Genomic DNA, 23,173 nt, shown 5'->3' on the forward strand with positions numbered 1-23,173 from the left:
TGAACACGTGTATACAAGTTTCTGCATGGACATTTTTTCATTTCTCTTCTGTATATACCTTGGAGCATATTGCTGGGTCATGTGGTAAACTCCATTTTTAACTGCTTGAGGAACTGCCAGACTGTTTTCCAGTCACTGAACCATTTTACAGTTCCACAGATAAAATAATTTACTGAGGTGAAACTCACATAACATTATGCATTTTAAAACAAATGGTCCAATAAAGTTTTAAAATCGATTAATTTTTTTCTTCTTTTTCAAGGTTTGGCTAGTCTAAATTGCTTGACATTCTTGGTGAATTTTAGAATCAACTTGTCTATTCTTCTTGTTATAAAGAAGTCAGGTGGGGTTCAGATAGAGATGATGTTGAATCTGTAGATTAGTTTGAGGAGTATTGTTATCTTAACCATATTTTACCTCCTGATTAATGAACATTTCGGGCCCATGCTTTTCTTTGTGGGTAGTTTTTTCCTGGTTGCGCGTCTATTCAGACTGTCTATTCCTTCCAGAATCAGTTTTGGTAGTGTGTATCTTCCAAGGAATTTGTTTTCTCCAGGCTTTCTAATTTGTTGGCACCATTGTTTATAATATTCCTTTTAGTTCTTTTTATTCTTTGTCAGTAGTAATTTGCCAGTCTTCTTTAAAACTTTTGGTCAGTCTAGCTGAAAATTTTGTTGGTTTTGTCAAAGAACCACTTTCTGGTTTATTATTATATGCTCTAATCTTTACTATTCCCTTCTTTCTGCTTGCTTTTGTTCTTTTTGTTTTCTCAAGCTTTCTGGAGGCTTATTTATGTTCGTTTTCCTGGCTCTGCCACATGGCTTGTGGGATCTTAGTTCTCTGATCAGGGATTGAACCCAGGCGTTTGGCAGTGAAACTGCCAAGTCCAACCACTGAAGCACCAGGGATTCCCTAGGCTGTGTTTGCTCTTTTTTTTTTTTTAGTGTCTTAAGATGGATGGATAGGTAATCTTTCTTTTTTCTTACTATGGGCATTAAGAGCTGTAGATTTCCCTCTAAGCACTGCTTTAGCTGTATCTCATAAATTAGGGTATGTTGTGTCTTTATTTCAAAGCATTCTCTAATGTCTTTTGACTTACTGGTTATCTAGGTGTGTTGTTTAATTTCCATGTATTTGTGAGTTTCTCAAATTTCTGTTAATTTCTAGTTTCAATCCACTGTAGTTCCAAAACACACTTTGTATTAGTTACTTTAATCCTTTTAAATTTATTGAAGTTTTGTAGCCTAGCATATGGTCTATCCTGGACAATGTTCAGTGTGCACTTGGGAAGAATATATATTCGTTGTTGGGTGTTACATCTGTTACATCTATAGATGTAAGGTTTTTTAGTTGTTTTTTTTTCTTAATAGTGTTAAAGTCTTTCTTTGTTGATCTTCTGTCTAGTTGATCAATCCATTATTGCCAGTGGGGTATTGAACTCTGTAAATATTATTGAATTGTCTATTTCTCTATTAATTTCTGTCAGTTTTACTTCATGTATTTTGATGCTCTGTTATTAGGTGTATGTATGTTTTTAATTGTTAGATCTTTCTAATGGATTGACCCCTCATAATTATGAAATGTCCCTCTTTATCTTGAGTAACTTTTTTGTTTTAAAGTCTGTTTTATAGTGTGATCTTTGTATAGCCAGTCAGCTTTTTTGAGTTGCTGTTTGCATGATATGTCTTCTGTCCATCCTTTTCTTTTAAATCTGTTTGCTTAACCTAAAGTGTGTTTTTTGTATATGGGGTATATAGTTGGATCTTTTTTTAAGTAATGTGACAATTTCTTCCTCTGTGTTAATACATTCACATCTAACATTGTTGTAACTGGATTTATGTCTGGAACTTTACTTTTTTTGTCTCCTGTCTTTTAGATCCTCTCCTTCACTGCTTTCATTTCCATGTGCATTCAGTAAATACTTTGTAATGTGGTGTTTTCATTTCAGTATTGAGTTTTAAACTTTTTTTTACTAGTGGTTTCTTTACGGTTTTCTATATTTTTATTTTTGCCCTATCTGCCTTTTTTTGGTCTCATCTTTATTGAGATATAACATCACATTTCTTCACATATATATTGGCAATATCTAATCCCTTGAATCTATTTCTCACTTCCACTGTATACTGGTAAGGGATTTGATTTAGGTCATACCCTGAATGGTCTAGTGGGTTTCCCTACTTTCTTCAATTTAAGTCTGAAATATATCCATAAATTTTAACAAATTCCAAGTAGGACAAATGCAAAGAGCTCCATACCTGACACATAGTAAAAGAGTTGAAAGCCAAAGAAAGGGAGAATCTTGAAAGCCTCAAGAGAAAAGCAACTTTTTGCTTACTAGGAAACTCTAATAAAGTAACAGATAACTTCTCATTAGAAACTATGGAAGCTATGAAACAGTGTACAAAGTAAAATCTAAGAATCCAGTATGTAACAAAATTATCTCTTGTAAATGAAAGTGAAATGAATACAGTCTCAGCTAAACATAAAGACAGAAAACTTGAACCATCTTACATGAAAATACTAAAGCAAGTTCTTCAAGCTAAAAGTAAGTGACCCCACACAGTAATTCAACTACACATGAAGAAACAAAGAGCAGTGGTAAAAATAATTATGTAACTGGAAAGAATACATAATGTGTATTTCTTCTTAACTGATTTTTTTAATTGTATAAAACAATTCTATGTATTCTTGCCACCTCTTCTTAATATCTTAGACAGTGCCTGATGAACTATGGATGGAGGTTCGTGACCTTGTACAGGAGACAGGGATCAAGACCATCCCCAAGAAAAAAGAAATGCAAAAAAGCAAAATAGCTGTCTGAGGAGGCCTTACAAATAGCTGTGAAAAGAAGAGAAGCAAAAAGCAAAGGAGAAAAGGAAAGATATACCCATTTGAATGCAGAGTTCCAAAGAATAGCAAGGAGAGATAAGAAAGCCTTATCAATGATCAGTGCAAAGAAATAGAGGAAAACAATAGAATGGGAAAAACTAGAGATCTTTTCAAGAAAATAAGAGATATCAAGGGAACATTTAATGCAAAGATGGGCTCAATAAAGGACAGAAATGGTATGGACCTAACAGAAGCAGAAGATATTAAGAAGAGGTGGCAAGAATACATAGAACTGTACCAAAAAGATCTTGGTATGATCACTCACCTAGAGCCAGAAATTCTGGAATGTGAAGTCAAGTGGGCCTTAGGAAGCATCACTACAAACAAAGCTAGTGGAGATGATGGAATTCCAGTTGAGCTATTCCAAATCCTAAAAGATGATGTTGTGAAAGTGCTGCACTCAATATGCCAGCAAATTTGGGAAACTCAGCAGTGGCCACAGGAATGGAAAAGGTCAGTTTTCATTCCAATCCCAGAGAAAGGCAAGGCCAAAGAATGCTCAAACTACTGCACAATTGCACTCATCTCACATACTAGTAATACTCAAAAGTCTCCAAGCCAGACTTCAGCAGTACGTGAACCGTGAACTTCCAGATGTTCAAGCTGGTTTTAGGAAAGGCTGAGGAACCAGAGATCAAATTGCCAACGTCTGTTGGATCATCGAAAAAGGAAGAGAGTTCCAGAAAAATATTTATTTCTGCTTTATTGACTATGCCAAAGCCTGTGACTGTGTGGATCACCACAAACTGTAGAAAATTCTTCAAGAGATGGGAAGAATACCAGACCACCTGACCTGCCTCCTGAGAAATCTGTACGCAGGTCAGGAAGAAACAGAACTGGACATGGAACAACAGACTGGTTCCAAATAGGAAAAGGAGTACATCAAGGCTGTATATTGTCACCCTGCTTATTTAACTTATATGCAGAGTACATCATGAGAAACGCTGGACTGGAAGAAGCACAAGCTGGAATCCAGATTGCCGGGAGAAATATCAATAACCTGATATGCAGATGACACCACCCTTATGGCAGAAAGTGAAGAAGAACTAACGAGCCTCTTGATGAAAGTGAAAGTGCCCGTGCCAGACGGCAAAGTCGATCAGGTCCCGAGAACGTGCACGGCGTGGCTGAGAAAAAATACTACAGCAAAAGAATGCTACAACAAAGATGGGGTCGAGAGGTTCAGACACGTCTCCACAAAGGGAAGCGGTCTGACCACGACTTTATTCAGCATCTTATATTTATACAGGAGAGCGTGAGAAAGACAAGACAGTTAACATTTTTTCTTGGTTGACCTATACATCTTACAAAAAGTCACAAGAAATCTTGAGAGCATGGGAATGGCACCCTGTTATTATTTCTTACACTAGATAACATTTCCCTGTGCGTGAGAAGTTTGTCCAGAACTCCAGGTGTCTGCAGTAAAGAATCGCCTAATCTCTGGGGTGGCGGGACAGAGAGCTATGTTTGCAAGCAAACCCTCAAGGACTGAGGCAGCTCCCAGAGCTGTGTCCTTCAGACAAAGGACCCCATTCTCATGGGCAGCTCCCCGCATGAAAGAGTGAAAAAGTTGGCTTAAAACTCAACAATCAGAAAACTAAGATCATGGCATCTGGTCCCAGCACTTCATGGCATATAGATGGGGAAACAGTGGAAACAGTGGCAGACTGTTTTTTGGGGGCTCCACAATCACTGCAGATGGTGACTGCAGCCATGAAATTAAAAGGCGCTTACTCCTTGGAAGTAAAGTTATGACCAACCTAGACAGCATATTAAAATGCAGAGACATTACTTTGCCAACAAAGGTCTGTCTGGTCAAGACTATGGTTTTTCCAGTAGTCATGCATGGAGAGTTGGACTGTAAAGAAAGCTGAGCGCCAAAGAATTGATGCATTTGACTGTGGTGTTGGAGGAGACTCTTGCAAGTCCCTTGGACTACAAGATCCAACCAGTCCATCCTAAAGGAGATCAGTCCTGAATATTCAATGGAAGGACTGATGCTGAAGCTGATACTCCCAAAACTTTGGCCACCTGATGTGAAGAACTGACTCATTTGAAAAGACCCTGATGCTGGAAAAGATTGAAGGTGGGAGAAGGGGATGACAGAGGATGAGATGGTTGGATGGCATCACTGACTCAATGGACACGAGTTTGAGTAAACTCCAGAAATTGGTGATGGACAGGGAGGCCTGGCGAGCTGCAGTCCGTGGGCTCGCACAGAGTCAGACATGACTGAGCAACTGAACTGAGACTTAATGTTTTTTAAATAAATTTGGAAGGTTTCAGCCTTGGAATATTTCTTCTGCTGCACTCCTCTGGTACTGTCGTTATATGACCTTGATGTGCTTAATGGTATGCCCCATTTCTCTGAAGCACTTTTTTCTTCATTCTGTCCTCTGTTCTGTGAACAATTCCATCTCAAGTTTGTTAAACTTTTCCTTTGCCAGTTTAAATCTAGTTTTTCATTCCTCTAATGAATTTTCTGTCACTATGGTTTATTCTAGGTCTTGATTCAGATACCACGTATTCCCTCTGTTGTTACTGAATTAGTAGATTTACTTGAATATGTATTTCTTCATTTGTTGTATGCTTTTTAGAGACATTTCCAGAGACTTGAAATGGTTGTTTTTAATACGCTTTTCCCCAGTGTCACTGGGGAGCAGGCTCATGGACCATCTCATACTATATTATGCTAGAAGTCAAATTCACTCTCCGTGTACCCTTATTCTTTGCCAGGTCACAAAAGAAGACAAGTCCTTCCAGAATATTATGCGTTGCTATAGGACTCAGCCACAGGCCCGGAGCCAGGTAACTACATTTTCTCTCAGGGCTGAAAATAAAGATGAAAGTCTTTTTGATGCATATAAAACAATTAACTACAGGTGATTCTGTACCCTCTTCTCCAGGATAAAAAATAGGACTCTATTTTAATCTTATTTAATTATTGACAGCCACACATCTTGATTAGTTTAAGTTTAGTTTAAGTTCTCTTTTCTCCCAAAGTTAATGATGTAAAATATTTGATTCCTTTTTAATTCAGATAATTACAAGATAGGTGTAAATTAGGAAGCTGCTGTTTGGATTCTATGTCACCTTGAAATCAGTCTGGTTTAGGACACACAGTGCTGCACATTTAACCAAAATAGCAGTAAGTGAAAGTTTAAAACCCATTTTACCTTAATGCTATATACTTGTCTCGAAGAGATAGGTAGGTATGTAAGATCTTTGTATCTGACTTAGGATGGCTTGATTTTACAATTAGAGATTATTGCTGCTCTGTAGTATTGTAGGCAGCACTTGGAAGGTGAAGCCTGACAGGCCCTGATACATAACCTTGGCTGCATTTACAAACCTCCCCTGAGTAGGACAGCTACTGTAGGGAACTGTGAGAATGAAATAACATGTTAAAGTTGTATAGTCTAGGATGTGCTCAATAGATATTGTTCTGTTGCCTTCTCATGCTCTGTTTAAAGGTGTATAGAAGTGTTTTGATAAAAGGGAAAAGGAGAAGAAGAAATTCTGGCAGCAGTGACAGCAGAAGTCATCAGAATTCTCCGACAGAACTAAACAAAGACAGAAGTAAGTGGGATCTTTATGAATGTATACAACTAAATTAGGAGCTCCTCTTATTTTTTAGGTCTAGGACTAAAGAATTAGTAAAATTACTGTTGTAGAAACTGTGAAAACGGTTTATTCCAACAAAAGATTTGTTGGAACAATAAACTAAATTCTAAATTTAGTAGCAAAGTTGTCCTTTATTTCATGGTTTTGAGACACATTGTGCATAAACATTTTTCTTTAGGGGTACTAGAAAAGGTTAGAGAAGACAGGCATTTGTTGACCTGAGTTCCAAAAAAATGTGGCATGTCAACAGAAACCATGCTATGGAAATACCATCCTTAATTGCTGGTTTATACCACTTAATGCAGGGCTCGGTCCTAGAAAACTGGTGTCAATTAATGAATACTTGCTACAATTAATGAATACTTGGTGTCAATTAATCAAGCCCTTGCTACATTAATAGCATGATAGTAGTTAGTGGGGCTTCCCAGGTAGCTCAGTGGTAAAGAATCCACCTGCCAATGCAGGAAAGCAGGAGATATGGGTTCGACCCTTGGGGTGGGAAGATCCCCTGGAACATGGCAACCCACTCAAGTATTCTTGCTGGGATAATCCCATGAACAGAGGAGCCTGGTGGGCTACATCCCATGGATTCGCAGAGAGTCGGACACGACTGGACACGCACACACACAGAGTTAGTACTAAATACCTTGTCTGTGCTTTGCTGCTCGGTGGCGAGGGCCCATTTGCTGCCATTTAACAAGGAGAGCTTGTTAAATGCTCTTCCTGAATTTTCTTTTTAAAAGCACCCTGCACCAGCAGTCTCCCTGTTTAACACCTTCTGTTCTACCCGGTACAGCCAGCAGAGACTCCAGTCCTGTCATGAGGTCCAGCAGCACCTTGCCAGTCCCACAGCCGAGCAGCGCCCCTCCTACCCCGACTCGCCTCACGGGGGCCAACAGTGACGTGGAGGAGGAGGAGAGGGGGGACCTCATCCAGTTCTACAACAACATCTATATCAGACAGATGAAAACGTTTGCCATGAAGTACTCACAGGCAAATGCAGTAAGTTTGAGGAGGATTATTTCATACTTTTTTTTCACTTGTGAGGAATGAGAAATCACGTGTTTTTGAGCTACTTCTGTGTAAATTAGTTTGACAAATAATTATTTTGTTAAGTAAAATATAACTGAGAAAGTCTTTAACAGAAATAATTTGCTTAATGAACGTAACTTCTACTGTTGTGAAGGGTTAAACATGAATAACATTGCATTTGGACTCCCTGCAAAGTATAGTCATATGAGACGGACTGCCTAAGTTCAAATTACCCAAAACTTGCCAGCTCTGGTGACCTTGCAAATTATTTAACTTTCTCTGTGCCTATTATTTCCTTGTATATAAAATGGGAATAGAAATAGTCCTTTGCTTATAGGGTTGTTGTGAGGATTAAATGACATAATATATTAAAAATGGTTAAAACAGTGGCACAAAGAAAGCATTTAACCGATTCCTATTGTATGGTTTTCTTTAATTTTTGCCACAAATACATCACTATCTACCATTCATAAAGCATTTAGTTTATTATACCTCTTCACTGATTCAGCAAGAATAACCATTTTCCCAAAAAAGTAATTGGTTAGGAATTTTGTTTACCGTAGAATGTTTTGGTTTTTTTTAAACAGATGGATGCTCCTCCACTCTCTCCCTATCCATTTGTAAGAACAGGCTCTCCTCGCCGAATACAGTTGTCTCAGAACCATCCTGTCTACATTTCCCCGCATAAAAATGAAGCGATGCTTTCTCCTCGAGAAAAGATTTTCTACTACTTCAGCAACAGCCCTTCAAAGGTGAGCCTAATGTAAAGCCTGGCCTTTACCAGCCCCACACTTGGGATTCTAAGGGTTGTTGGGAAACCCTTCAGCACGCACACGGGTGATGGGATCCGCGAAGGAAGGGCGACCAGTAGTCCCACAGCAGCAGGAAACAAGGGTTTAGGGGAGAACTTTCAAGTTGGAAACAGGGTAAGGGGTTTAAATTTCCATTCCTCTCTTTTCCTATTTGTGCATCTGAACATTCTGCTATAAATCTGGAATTTTATTTTTTTTTCCCATTTGTAAAACTTTAAAATTCCAAATTTCTGTTAGGGAAAGAAAATCCAGATTCCTTGACGGATTACTTGGTGCCTATCTCTGGGACAGGAATTGTCTCTGTCCTTTGAATTCTTAGTCTAAGAGGAGAAATGGGCATTTTATAACAATATGCACATTAGCACCGATTTAAGTGGTAGCATCTGCCTCAGTCTGCAGTGGGTAGGGAAGCTTGAGTCAAGCCTTAACGGATGAAAAATTAGGAGGTTGCTGAGGTGTGGAAGGAAGGGCATCCAGGATAAAGTGGACAAGAAAGGGAAACAAGTCCTTGAGGCAGTAAGGCTAGAGCTCTGGGAATCATATGTTACTTACTGTTAAGGAGGCAGCTAGATCTTAAAGGTCCTTAAGTGATAATTATATTTATAAAGATTGTTCAGAAAACACACACAGATAACAAATGGCCCAGGAAAAACACATACAGATTCCTAAAAAACACAATGTCAATACCATGGAGAGATGGATGACAGATAGATGGTGGGGAGAGTATGCTGTTTCCCTATTAGTAGATTTTCATCCTATACCAAATTAAGTTCCAAATGAATTAAAAAGTTAAACAGAAAAATAAATTGGAGTAGGACTATTCAATTCAAAAGCAGGCCTAAAAAGGAAGAAGACAGCAAACAAAGAGCAAGTAAATACAAATGGTCTAAATACCCCAGTTAGAACTCAGGCCTTGTTAACAGTGGATTAAACTATGATACAGATTACCATAGCATACTATGTAGCAGTTAGAGATGTGATCCATATATACTGATAAGAGAAGGTGTAAGACATAATGTGGACTGAACAGTATACCAGTTTAATTTTTTTGAAACCCCACTTAATGAACATTATTAAATTTCTAATGCGTGCTTCCTAGAAAAAAGAGCAGAAAGCTACACAGTAGCCTGATCTGTTTGGTGAATGAATGGTAACAGTAAGTGTCCTTAGGGACTGGGTGAGGACAAGAAGGTGTATTCTGTATGATCTGGGGGGGAATAAGTATTCATTTTTAAACTGTCATGTACATATTATATAAATTATGGTGTATAAAGCACTGTACTGTATATAAATTTTATGTATTAATGTGTAATTAATCTATATTGTTATGTATATAGTAAGGAACACAATTATACTTGAAATATGTTGTATATACTTGTATACAAATACCACTTATACAATTAGTGTATAGTTAACAATTTAAGAACATTCAAGTAAGTGGGAGACTAGAGACAGAAAGTGCAGAGCAGACTTTTAGGGAGGTAAGGGAGTAGAGGAGAAAGAGGAAAACTTGCTTAAAATGGTTAAAATTTGGGAAAGATGCATATACTGATTATAGAAAACCATGGTGGTTTTAAGCCTCATTTAAGAATAAAAACTAAATATCTAGGATCTGCTTTGAAACATCTGAGAGGTGAGAAGTGAATGAAGGCACAGATCAAGTAAGACTGGCCAGCATCGCTGAACTGGGTGATGGCCATGTGAAGGTTCACTATACACGCTTTTCCGTTCCCATGCTTGAAATGTCCTACAACAAATGCATGTAAATCTGCTCAGTATGCTTTCTACTAGGAAGCATGGACAATGAAATCAGTGGCACATGGTAAAAAAAATCATCCGAAAATAAGGTACAGCTGACTTTTGGGACTCTGGGGAAACTTGGTGCTGAAGGCACCTGTACACAGATCCAGTCTTTGTAGCCCCCTGGCAGTATTCTTCTCCCTCCAGGTTCCTCACGTGAACCAGAGAATGCAGAAAGTAATGCCTTTCCTCAGTTCTCCCGAGGAAGATGTATAATGCATTTTAGAATTTAGACTTCTCCTATGAAACTCCATGGCTGCTAAAAACAAATGAGTAACACTAGACTGGGGGAAAAGGGGACATAATACTCTCTAGTCATGTTACTTTTTTAAAAAAGGAAAATGGAAATGTATGAAGTTGATTCCATATGGCATAGCAACGTGATGCTATGTGACTTTTGTAAAAAAGAATCAGATTTGTGAACTTTTACATTGTTAAAGTGTATATCAAAATCACCTCTGGAGCATGTTAGAAAATGAAATACTCTGCCTCTTTCCCGGTCATCATCTCAGCTAGCTGAGAAGTGAGACCAGAAGGGTGTAAAATTTGCTAGTTCTTTCCTTTATAAAGATGTTCAAACTCCTCAAGTAAACTGCTTAACTCATTTGAGGTTCTTTGATCTAACACTGAACTGTGTGTATTAGAATTTTAACGCTTTTTGTATCTATTTTTACCTCCGCCACCAGAGACTGAGAGAAATTAACAGTATGATACGGACAGGAGAAACCCCAACCAAAAAGAGAGGGATCCTTTTGGAAGATGGAAGTGAATCACCTGCAAAAAGAATCTGCCCAGAAAATCATTCTGCCTTATTACGTCGTCTCCAAGATGTAGCTAATGACCGGGGTTCCCACTGAGGTTAGTCCGTTGTATTGAAACTGTCTCTTCACAAACTCTGTTTAGCAGCCACATTTAATGTATGCTAGATGATGGGGCTCTTTTCCTGGATCCTTCCAGTATCCTTAGGATATTTTTACTTACCCCAACTGCCTTTTTTCCTACCTTGCAGTGCTTGCCATCAAGGCTGCCTAGAATCCAACACAGTTGGATTTTTTAACTCTTTGGCAAAGCTATTCCAAGTATTACAAGTACTGCAGAGAACGAAGCGTACTCGTGTGTAGAAGAGGTCTCTGTTAACGTGTTCCAGCAGAGGAACCATATTTCAGTTCATTCCTGTTTTGTGGTCAGCCCTGGCCCTCATAAAGAGTGAAACTTGGCATTTCGTCCTGAAACACTTAGTAGGAGTGTGAAATTGCATTCCTAAAAGGTAACAAATTGGGAAAGCGCCCAGATTTGGAGGTCCTGGGTAACCAGTCCAAGTCTCCCGTTGCCTTTGTGTAATTCTTCCCTACCCCAGTAGGTGTGGTGCAGTGTGACAAGTCTTTGATTAGTGTGCAATGTGTGAGTGAACTTGTATAAGAAGTGGCACTTTAGGGCTGTAAAAAGCATGATTTTGTAACCCAGATTTTGCTGTATATTTGCGATGGCACTTTCTACAACGTGAACTTTATTAAGTACAAAACTTCTAGGCTTAATATCTTCTTTGATGCTTTTGTACTTTTTTAAAATTGTTAAAGCCCCAGTAGCTACCTTTTGGGCAAGTGTTTTAAATTCTCCATTTTTGTTGATAGGGATCACCTGGCTAAGTAAAGATTTAAAATCAAGTTGAATTAAGGGGATTATTATGAAAAATTATGACCTCTTCCTTTAGGAGGTAGTTACCCAAAAAGACATGTGTCTTTATTAAGGTGGTATTTTTAAATATCTTTGGGTGTGTTCCTGGAAGTTTAAAAAAATAGATTGGAGAATTTTAGGTTTTTATTAGTACACAGTACCATTTATACAGATTAGAAAATGTTAATTTAACAGCTACTGAATTATCTATATATACCTTTATTAATCACTATTGTTCCAGCAGTTTTAAAGTTGAATGAATAATCTTATTAGGGAGAAAGTTCAATTGTAAATTGAATCAGTATAAACAAAGTTACTAGGTAACTTCATATTGCTCTGAAAGAAATATGGAACTTACACTGTTCACTTAGAATAGTGTTTTGCAAAAATATTTATAAAACCTCTCAAGATACTGCTACTGTAATTTTATATGAAAATAAGTGTATTTTTCAATAAAGCATTTATAAATTAATCTTTGTTTAGTTATATTGAGAAAAGGGTAGTTTCCTGCATAAATGACAAAGAACAATCATTCACTGATTTATTGTCTCTACAAAACACACTAGCCATTCATCGTTTAAATCTCTGACTTCATTAGAAACCGTTTTAACACTTTTTCTCCCTCCTGCCATAAAAATACAGTAATCTGCTTAAAAAAAAAAAAACAACAAAACACCTAAGAACAAGTGTTCTGGTTTCCTCTCACTCACCTAGTATGTCCCTCAGTGACAGCAGTTTGTACATCAGTAACACAGTAAGCTGAAGACTGAGGTTCGTTCATTCCACTGCTCCTCCACTTGAAAGTGCTAATAAGCTATGGAAACTGCTCTCTCTCTCATCTCTGCACCCTAACATATGTACAACCGAAACCACCAATTAAGAAATCACTGTAGTGTTGAACTTTGCTTAACTTCATTAGTTTAAATGAATGCAACTTACCTTTAGCATTATATTCAAAAAAATACGTAAGCTTCAAGGTCCCCAATAATTTGGAGTACTGAACTAGATAACCACCTTAAAGACACTTCTGACAGAAGTAATGCATTACGTAAAGAGAGGTTTCCAGAACTTGCTGTTAGAACCTAAGCATACATGGACAACACTGACGTCAGCCACTGTTCACAATGTTTTACTCTGCAGGCAGTCCTTTGTCATTGGTCAGCTTTAGGAGCCGAAGTCCAGCAGGAAAGTGCGTGGTGCACCAGATTCAGCAGCTCTTAAGTCGCTACCGTTTTCTCTTCTTTACTGAAAGGTTGTACTGAGCCGGGCTTTACCCATGACAGGCCAGCAACGTGAACGCTTTTATTGTGCTGTTCTTCAGGCTTCTTCTAGGCACAATGAAAAACAGACATACAGACTGATAAGGAGATTTCAGCATCGTACCAGTCTGTCTCCCCAAAGGCCATTGTGTACACTCAGTGGTCACCAGTGAAGATATACTTTAGAAAGGAAACAGCAAGTGAACCTATTTCTAAAATGGCATCTACTTACTTTCTGAGTCAGCATCTTCTCTCTGGCTTCATCATGGACAGAAGGATTCCATGGAGAAAAGCTTAAGGAAGAGAGAAACACTAAAGAACGGCTCACGAAATTTAATGTCCATTTTTAAGCCCGTTCCCCAAACAGAACTTAACAAGGAACAGTCTTAATCAGTTGTCAGTATGTACGTTTCAGACATTACCTAAATGATTTTCTCACATAATTATCCCTTACAGAGCGCTTTTCCTGGGTTAGCTCACATAAGCCTTGCAACCACCCCTGATGTCCTATTACAGATGAAGAAAGCAAGACACGGTAAAATTAAGTAACTGCTCAGGGTCACCAAAGCCAATTAAGTGCAGATGTCACCCAGTCTAACTGCAAAGCCCAAGCTCTTGAACACTATACTACGCTCCTCTCTCCCAGCAACACCCATGCTGCCCAACAGCTAAGTCACTTCAGCTCTCAACACTCTTGAAGACACTTCCCCAACACACACTAACAGTGCTCGGGGAACCCATGATTCGGACTGTTCACTCACACTGATCAGTTTCCCTCCTTTCACCAAATCTGTAGGTTGATGGGGTAATGACCATTTAAGAGGGGCTCCAATTGGAAGGAAAAGTCCTGACACTTGAGCAAGCACATTACCAGGATCTTTGAGAAACCAAAGTCACTCCATAGCTTGCTCCTGGCACAGTGTCACCCATGTAAAGCAGAAATCAAGTTAGAAATGTTGCAGGCTAGCAGATGACTCACTTTCCTTTTAAATCCCCATTGTAAGGCCACCTGGAAAACAGAAGCCCAGTACTCCAAGTGCAGCTTATCTGGGTAATGTACCACTCACCTAATTGCATAGGGGTCTTCTATTTTAGGTTGATCAAACAAGCGAGCAGTGCACACCTTAACACTGTCGACCACTTTACTTTTAAAAAGCTGAATATCTTTCTCGTACCTGTGTCAAAAGTTTAAATCAAAAGGTTACCAACACGACCTCCTCGGCTGTCTTTTCAAATGTATCTTAAATGACAAAGCAGAGTAACATACAGTACTGCAGCCTCTGGGTTCAGGGGGCTTGCCGTATCGATCTTGTAGAAGACTCGCCTTGCGTACATCAGTACTTGCCAAATGTGGTTATGGTTCCGCCTAAAGGGAAACACAGCGGGGTGACTGAGGCTTCCCCTTGCTGGCTTACATCACCACATGCAACTATTTACTGACCTCCATTTTGCAAACGCTCTCTTCACATCCAGTTCACCTGAGGCGGGATCCACTAGCGGGTGAAAGACGGGAACATCGAACACCAGACGCTGCGGTGAGAGAGAGACACTGCCTTTAATGGAGCAGCGGCGCTTGTTAAACCACACACAGACGCTGTAAAAGGAGCTTCAGGACAAGGCAGTCTTGCTGCTTAAAGTCAAAGAGCTGCCTTGAGAAGGACACTTAAGTACTTTCACGATTTTCCTGTAAAAGTGAATTTTGCAATGAAGCAAAGGGAAAGTCGCTCTCCTCCACCACAGCGTAACAGTCACCACTCACATGGCAAGTGCTGTACCACAGCTTCCAGCCTCAAAGGCACACCCTGCACAGAGAAGCAAGCAAAGCTGACAGCAGAAGCCAGCAGGGCAAAAGATGGAACAAAGCAAAAAAAAAAAAAAAAAAAAAATCCCCTCAAAGGACTACACAGTATATAGACAGAACATTCTGGGCAACTGAAATCATAAAAGTTACTAGGTCTGGAAAAGAACCAAGACATTTTGAAAGCCCCGTTCAGCCCTCCTCACTGACCTAGCAATGAAGCCAGAGTGTATCCCCAACTTACTGGACAGTCACCATCTGGGTAGTTATCAGGGATGTAAACTGTAAACTTAAATACGCCATCTTGATAAAGTCCATGCCGGATGAATATTACTCCAAACCACACTGCAGGACAAAATAGAAACAGTTAAGGGCTAAGTTTGCGTCAGTGGAATCAAACATGCTATGAAAAGAGGGAATGCTTCTTACTTAATGCAGATCGATAAGATGGCTGCACATAGACACCTGGTAACTTCTGCTTCACAACCAAGGTACTAAAACAGAAGCAGCAGAACAGTGAGACTGCAGGGATGTGAAGGACACACACAGACCAAACCACCCACATTCATCTTTTAAAGAAGGAACAGGTTCTCAAAGGGGACCCGATGCCCTGACCACGTAGACGGAGTCATCACAGTCTCTCACCTGGCCCTAACTGCTGTCTGTCTACTGGCTTCATAACATATGCGTGCAGAGTAGCACAGCCAAAATAAGGGCCCCAGATTTAGAAACGAAAGCCAAGCAGGGATTCACAGTCAAGTTTTCCTCCTAGAAATCAGCTTCCCCAAAACACCATCTTGTAAGCTAACCTGTATAGTTAATGCTGGACATCAAGTTTTAGGTCAGTGAGAGTTATTTGTAAGGTTATTGCTTTTGTGACCACGGACAATAGATCTTACCCACACACATTCAAAAGCTCTTTGAAGGTACAGTTTTAGGTAATTAAGACATTAAAATTCCATGGAATGTCCTTCCCTTGGGGGTCATTTTAAGTGTGAACGGGCAGCGTCTGACTGTACTCTGCTCCTGAATTCACCCCCAACTCAGGCCCTTGAACGCTGCAGGCCTCGGCGTGGGAGCCGGTGGGAGCTGAAACAAGGGAAGACAGGCTTCACTGGCTCTTCTGGGACCTGGTCGTTCTGCTCTGTTCCCTGCTGCTGAGCCACGAGCCTACACAAGTCATGCTGTGACCGGACCTCGAGAACTGAGGGCCTTAAAGCACATTAACCTGCCAATCCTCAGTTTTACTGAGAAGAAACTTATTAGATCTCAGTTGACATTTTATTACCTATTTGCTACCACACTTATTTTTTAATCATTTTAGTTATTCCATTTTTAAATCACTAAAACTCAGCGCATCAACAGCAGTGTGGATGGCAGATGTATCTCCTACAGAGGTTTGCCAGAAAGGCAGATTTTGTGGCCTAATACAGCAGACTTAACACAATAGAAGCCTGTCCAACTCACTGCCTTGCCTCAAACACAGGCGTCCATTATAAAGTTACCAGCTCATGCTCAGCCATTCACACTGGGGCCTCAGACCCTCTGACCATTACATTAGTAAAGAAAGGGGGCATTGGAGGATGCTTTTAAAACAGCTTCATGGGCAAAGGCATTTTTAAATGACTGAAATTCAGAATTAATTCTCCAAATTTGCTGCCTATATCACAAATGACCAATATAACAAATGCCATCTGCACTCACTCACTGCGTGAGCCCCTCTGATGGGCCAAGCACTGTTTCATCACTACCAGGCTATGCAGAGGTGCCCATCTCCTCACAATCTGTGGATGGTACACGCTCAGTCCAATCTGTGACTTCTGTGACTACTCAAGTTCTTACACGGAGCCCAGATCTTTTAAAACTTCCCAACTGCCTACTTCTGCCGTTGGGGGTCCTACAGAATAACTCAAATCCTCTAATTGATGGGCCTTCAAATATATGAAGACAGCTTTAATAAGTACTTTCTAAGTTTTCTCCAAGTTAGTGCTTCCTGTTCCTTCAACTGTTGACTCCTATCGTCAGGCTTCCTGACCTCTGCCTCCTGGGACTAGCCTCTCAGTCTGTCAGGAGGCCTCTTAAGGGTGATTGCCAGAATGGAGCACCAGCCTCCAGCTGCATCTGACCCAAGAAAGAATAGAGCGCCGCCCTCCCACCGTCCTGCCCTCTACAACAACCTCTTCAGGGGGTGAATTCCGCACCTCATATAAAGGCAGACCAAAATTAAGTTCCCGGATGCTTAATAAATCTCAGTTTCTCCCTCCTCTTGCTTTTCAAAACAGACATGGAAATTAAAGCACGTATTTGTCTTCGAATCTTACTTACCCAAGCTCTCAGTAAGAACTGTTACTTTTAGAAGCAGAGATTTATATACCACCACTGAGGCCTTGGTGAAGAAAGATTACATTGCCAGCGACAGAGTCCATCCTATATACGTTAAGGCTCATACTGAAGGGGGATGGGTTTGACCGTCAAGATTAAATGGCTGCTGTTTACTGAGTCCATCAGAATAAATTTCATTCTTCACATTTAAGGGTCATTCAAAATTTAACCGGATAGTTTCAGAACTTACAACTCTGCAAGAAGGGAGTACTCCAGGTAGAAAGGTCCGTAGGAAGCATGCGTGCCATTTGTTGACTGTGTTGCTGGGGCAGGAGATGTAGGCTTAGTTATGGGCAAAGCATTTTTGGGAATAGAAGGCAGCTGTTTCTTTGGAGCAGTGCGTGGAGGACTGGTTTTCACATCCCCTGTTAATGTCTTCTCTTCACCATCAGACCGCTATTCAAGACGAAGTGGTGAGAACATTTGTTAGCATGATTCTTAAATCATAAGGCCAAGTGTGATGCCCTTCAGTCCTTGACTGAAAAGCTGGAATGACTCTTACAGGGACCTTCTAGCACTGTGATCGAGATGACCTGGAAGTCTGTTGAGTGGGCAAGCTATTATAGAGAGCAGAATCGAGCTGATGCAAGACTAATAAACTATTAGAAAAACTCATTCATCAGCTGTATCCTATAGACAACAAAGCCAATATTTACAGGATTTACATGAAACAAAGAAAGAAAGGGTTTCTCTTCAAGGCCCCAGAAAGAGGGCAAGGGGTTACTACACAATTAGACCAGATTAGAAAGGTGCCCTGGCATGCCGATGTAGGAAATTGGGTGCTAAGCATCTCAAAACAAATAGTGTAATGACTGAAATTAGTCACTCCCTGATGTCGGCACTTTGGTTAGAAACAAAGGGTGAACCTCTTCTCTTGCGCGCATGGGTCTGAGTTTGATCTGGTCCCTAACTGGTGTGTTTTCACATTTGGACTATCATTAGCATAAACCGTCATTCTTAGTCAAAGACAAAGGTCTAAATGATTCAGAGACTAAACTACCACCCCACAGGTATTTCCTTGGCTCCAAGACCATCAAAGGCTGTATCATCACCTGTATTAAAAATGTATACAGTATCAGGTACAGAAAAAAAAAAAAAGATTACAAGGGTATTTTTAGACATGGAATTATGGGTGACATTTTCTTTTTGTTTGCATATTTTAAGCTTCCCTAAAACATATTTTATTTTACAAAATATTTTAGTTAGATAAATTAAACCAGTGCTCTCAAGTCTGACTTGACCACATTGGACTGGCCTTTCCCAAAACTTCTCTAACCATGAAATCTTGAAGTTTGTAGAAAAACTACCTACAATATGTGTCACAAATTTCATCATGTGTGAATATAACCTAAAAGTCAAAATAACAGAATTTTGATTATCAGAATGGTTTCTGAGATGTGATCTCGGTCTCAGAAGCTGACTTTAATCAATGAAATAATTATTTCTCAAAAGTAAAACCTAAACTAGAAAACCAAAGTTAATTCTGCTAAGACAACAGGCAACCTTAATATGGATTATTCTGACCTCTGTTTTGACACAAATGGGTTTCCTCCCTAAGTTCATCAACTATACCTACTTTGCGTACAGAGCTTGTAGACATGCTCCAGAAAGGGTTCATAACGTGTGCTCCAAACAAAGAAATTCAGTGGTCTGTGTCATCAAATTCTTCTGGCCTCAGAATTCACTTCACCTTAAAATGAGACGGGAAAACAGAGAAACATACTGATACCAACAGTTAAGACTTCTGAAATAGTTAAGAGCTAAACCTGAACCTCTAAACAGAAATACAATAGAATGTTATATAATATGCAGTTATAAAAACCTAGGGGAGAAAGTCTTCAGAAACGGTTTCCTTCTACACCCCCTCCCTCTTCTGACTCCAGTTTCTTTCCCATCTTTAAATGCCGACAGGAATCTGTGCACTGAGTCTTTGGCCAGGATTCAGAATATTCAGTAACACAGTTCAGCTCTGGTGCCAGCAGTGCAGAAGATATGGACTAAACAGTTGCTACTAGCAGAATATCTAGGCATTTGACTGCTGGGAAAGCCAGGTTCAGAATGCACTGTACCCACAGACACAAAAGGTCTATCACAGTTCTCAGGGTTATGGGAACTGAAGATCCACGGGAGTTGATTTAAACATGTCTTAAACAAGTGTCTTAAATACAGAATGATTCTCGCCAGCAAAACTAGCAACCAAAAACAAAGCATGAGAGACACAGAAAACTGGATCCTGTTGGGACCATACAGGACCACACACACAGAAAAACCCGATCTTTTCAACTGCTTCAAGTGGAAACAGCAGGACTATGCATTTAAGGAATTGCCAAGCAATATGTACAAAAGCAACAGAAGGGGGCCAAAGAAACCTTTCACAAACACACATCTTCCACCAAGGCTTCATGAAGTGGATAAGAAACCCTGTCTTAAAGGTCACAAAGTCAGTGGGTCATTTACTAACAATACAAGGGAGAAGCAGCAAGCGGAGCTGTAAGGACAGCAGCTTGTCTGCTCTGGTGACATTCTCCCCAGGCTCCATCATGTTTAAAACAGAGCTCTGCTCAATTCCTACTTGCACCAATCAAAAGGCTGAAGGTGAAAAAGGTCAGAGCTTAAACAGTATTTTACCAAATTTATAAGCAAGTCATTACAGTAGGATGTGCCAAATGTCCCCCATTCAGCAACAATGTTTCCTGCTGAGCTCATACACAGGTGGGCCTCTAATCCTGCCAGTGCCCATTACTGCTGTTCTGCTTTCCAAAATACAGTGCCACCCAATAATTAAAAGAATGTGGGTTCTGGTTCTTCCACTTACCTAATGACTTAAGCCCAGTAAGTAGCAACTTATTGCTGAGAGCTCTCTGCAAACCTGGTGACTATTATACAAGCCAAAATGGCAGGGCACCAAAACTGTAGTGGGGGTAAATGTTCCTGTTTGGTGCGAATGAAAACACGGTTTTCAGATCCAGAGTAATGGGCAGCACCCGCCCGCTGGGTCAGACCTAATTTGACAGGGGAACCCTGTTCCCCTGGAACACAGTGCTCACCACCACGTAAATTGACTGGGGTGGATTACTCACCTGTAAGGTCTCTTCCAAGTCTAATACCTAGTAATTCTATGACTTTGCCTTTAAGAATCAAATATTAATCAAACTTACTCCCAGGTTCCTCCTGTCTTTAAGAAGGAGGTATTGTCTACTGCTGCCTTTGTTTCCAGCAACGACATAATCACCTAGAGAAACTGCAGCACGCTTTTCAGGAGTAACTACATCATTTAATAGATGTCTACTGGGCAGGTACAGCATTTTTCCAAGATGTGACACAGATGTAAGAAAACACAGGACAGGTCCTAGTCATTCCGAAACAATTTAAAAATCTCTGATCTGGTCGTACAAACAACAAAAGACTGTCTCTTAATATCATACAGCTGAGAAGTCGTAGCTTAGCCTATACGAATTATCCGCACGTGTACTGAGCCAAAACTTGAGACAGGCGGTGCTACCTCCTATGCCTAAACAGGCACATCATCCCGAACAGACTTAAATCACACGTTAAGAGGTGGCAGAGGAGGACCCAGGGAGAAGATGAAAACTGCCTCGGCCCCGGATCTCTGGGGACAGCCGGGACGAGCACCCTCGCTCGGGGCGTAAACCCATCTCCGCGCACGTAGGGAATCTGGACAAACCTGTCTCGGGATGATGTAAGGCAGGAGCCAAACCCTGTCCTCGCTGTTAGCTCGAGGCCGGCCCCGGGCCCGCGAGACCCTCGGATGAAGGGACTGCGGTCCTCGGACGCTACCCTCAAGCTGGAAGCAGGGACGGAGCCGGGCAACGAGGGAATCCCCGGACGGGGCGAGCCGGCCCGGCCCGCCTCCCCTCCTCAGGCCGGCCCGGCCCGGCTCCCGGTCAGCCCCCAGTGCCAGGCCCCGGGGTCGGCGGCGGCCGGCGTAGCAGGTGCCTGCAAACGCGGACAGGTGCCCGGCCCCGCCCCCGTGTCCCAGCGCGGCCGCCGTCGCTACAGTCTAGAACCCCCGGCAGAGCACACAAATGCCGGGCCTGAGGACGCTGGCGGCCCAGGTATGAGGACTCCACGGCCCTCGAGCACCTACCACAGCCTGGCAGCGCACCTCACCTCGGTGTTTTCAATGCAGTGCTCCCAGCGGCTGAGCGCCGTCGCAGTCCCACAGCATCTCTGGCCGCAGCGCCAGCCCAGCCCCTGCCTACTCTCCGCCCCGCCCGGCCCTGTTCTCAGCCTCCGGCTCCGCCCCGCAGCCCAGCCCCAGGGCCCGGATGCTTCCGCCCAGCCTCGCGGGGCAGAGTGGTTCCTATACCTGTCGGTCAAAGACGTTCTTCCGGGGGCGTTGAGGCGGTGGCCCTAGGTCCTGCCAATCAAATCTGCTCGGCTCGGGTGGGGCCGCGCTTGACCCTCCCCTTACGTAACAGCGCCCGGAGAGAAACGTCAGTCACGGAAGTATCTGTCCCTGCGGGGGAGGCGGAGGTGGTGGGGTGTTTAGCCGGGAGGGGGCGGAAACAAGTGCCCGGACATAATTGGTCACAGCGTCTGTCAGTCACCATGGAGACCCGCCCACGGGCCTGTGCGTGGCCGCCGCTGCTAGTCGGGAAGGCTGTGACTGCGGGTTTCCCAAACCTGAGTCAGGGCTGGGTAGGGTCGCGGAGCCGGGGTCCCGAACAACGAGCCTGGGGGCGGGGCCGGCCGCCGCCCAACCGCCCCGGTGCCCGCCCTCGCTCGTCCCTCGGTCTCCGGAGACCGCCACGTCTGGCCCACTCGGGTCTGGCCGGCCCGCAGTGGGAGGGGCTGGGGCCGCTGTCAGGTTGGGAGAATTTAGGAGAACGCTTGGTGTATCCTTGAGAAATGCCCGTTTTCTATGTCAAAGAATAGAGGAGCGCATAGGTACAGAAAATGGGACTAAACTCCCAAGTCACCCCATGGCAGTAGCCTGGCTGCCAGAAGGGCTTTTTAAAAGTGTACCTATCGGACCTGACCTATAAAATCCGAATCCGAGGGGCGATGAGTACCAGGAATTTACATTTGTTGTAAGTTCCTCTGGCGATTCGGGTATGCCTTGAAGTTTGAGAACCTCTTGCACGGTAACGAAGCTCCTGGTCCTCTGATTTTTAAATTTTTATTTTTTTACCTAACAAAGGTGATCTGGAACATCTTCACTACATCTAACCCCTTTCACGGGAGTCGTTTCAGACTGAATAAAGTCTAAACGCAGCCATCTGATTCACAAGGCACACCCTGTGCTGGCCTCATTCCCATATTCCCATCTCATTTCCCACGTTTCTCTCCGGCCTCATTCTGTGGCGGTTGCCCTTGGTTTTCACACCTCCGAGGCTTTTCTTAGAATGGTGCCTACTCTTGGGTTGCTTTTCCAATCCCCACCTAACTCGGGATCTTATACTCAGAAGAGGAGAAATGTTCTCTGATCTGGCTGTTTTGTTCAATTTTTGGTGGCCTTTCACATTCTGGTAAAATGACCTTCTTGTTAAATGGCAAACAGCCAAACGCTCCTAATCCCAAGGGTTGGTTCTGAAATCCAACTTCCTCCTCTAGTGAACATTCCTGAGCCACTTCCGTTTGTCCAGTTAAAATACACTGGGGAATGTTGTAATGCCCTTACTATTAGTGCCAGTCAATATAAAGAGGAAGAGAAGCAGTAAGTCCTTTCTCCTGACCACAGGTGATCTCCCTTGGCACCTCTCTGACCCAATCCCTCCTCAACTTCTTGGCAGTCTCATCATTCTTTCCTGAACTTTTTTTCTGATCCCACCTTCTACCCTTCTCCTTGACAATCTCATCTCTTTCCTAAGCTTCACCAAGGACTCACATATGTTTCTCCAGCTCAGACCTCTCCACTGAGCTTCAGCATCCATTTGGCA

The 23,173-nt window shown here is 41.9% G+C and overlaps 2 protein-coding genes across 10 annotated transcripts in view; one reads left to right on the forward strand and one right to left on the reverse strand.

The window, feature by feature from the left end:
- RBL2 (RB transcriptional corepressor like 2) overlaps positions 1-14,986 on the forward strand; it is a 48,791-nt gene extending 33,805 nt beyond the window's left edge. For 3 of the 4 annotated variants that reach the window (XM_070770570.1, XM_070770571.1, XM_019979226.2), the window contains 5 exons: positions 5,626-5,697; positions 6,363-6,468; positions 7,310-7,515; positions 8,133-8,297; positions 10,844-12,303. In XM_070770570.1, coding sequence (XP_070626671.1) covers positions 5,626-5,697; positions 6,363-6,468; positions 7,310-7,515; positions 8,133-8,297; positions 10,844-11,014 — 720 coding nt within the window. In that variant the 3' untranslated portion in view covers positions 11,015-12,303. Of the gene's footprint in view, positions 1-5,625; positions 5,698-6,362; positions 6,469-7,309; positions 7,516-8,132; positions 8,298-10,843; positions 12,304-14,563 lie in introns of those variants that run through there. The other variant, XM_019979224.2, reaches the window with a different exon arrangement.
- Positions 12,360-21,622, reverse strand: AKTIP (AKT interacting protein). Of its 6 annotated transcripts, none has more exons than XM_070770574.1 (10): positions 21,601-21,622; positions 18,847-18,960; positions 17,461-17,666; positions 15,318-15,382; positions 15,133-15,233; positions 14,532-14,620; positions 14,358-14,456; positions 14,158-14,265; positions 13,323-13,383; positions 12,360-13,159 (listed from the first exon to the last, which is right to left on the reverse strand). In XM_070770574.1, the coding sequence occupies exons 2-10, from the start codon at positions 18,886-18,888 to the stop codon at positions 13,049-13,051; spliced, it is 882 nt and encodes a 293-aa protein (XP_070626675.1). In that variant the 5' UTR covers positions 18,889-18,960; positions 21,601-21,622; the 3' UTR covers positions 12,360-13,048. The 6 variants fall into 6 exon arrangements, with proteins under 6 accessions (XP_070626675.1, XP_019834788.1, XP_019834786.1 ...); XM_019979229.2 differs by lacking the exon at positions 21,601-21,622 and adding an exon at positions 21,402-21,539 and having other exon boundaries at positions 12,360-13,156; XM_019979227.2 differs by lacking the exon at positions 21,601-21,622 and adding an exon at positions 21,402-21,539.
- Positions 21,623-23,173: the final 1,551 nt, after the last annotated feature.

Source organism: Bos indicus, chromosome 18, assembly GCF_029378745.1.
Source record: "Bos indicus isolate NIAB-ARS_2022 breed Sahiwal x Tharparkar chromosome 18, NIAB-ARS_B.indTharparkar_mat_pri_1.0, whole genome shotgun sequence".
Lineage (NCBI taxonomy): Eukaryota > Metazoa > Chordata > Mammalia > Artiodactyla > Bovidae > Bos > Bos indicus.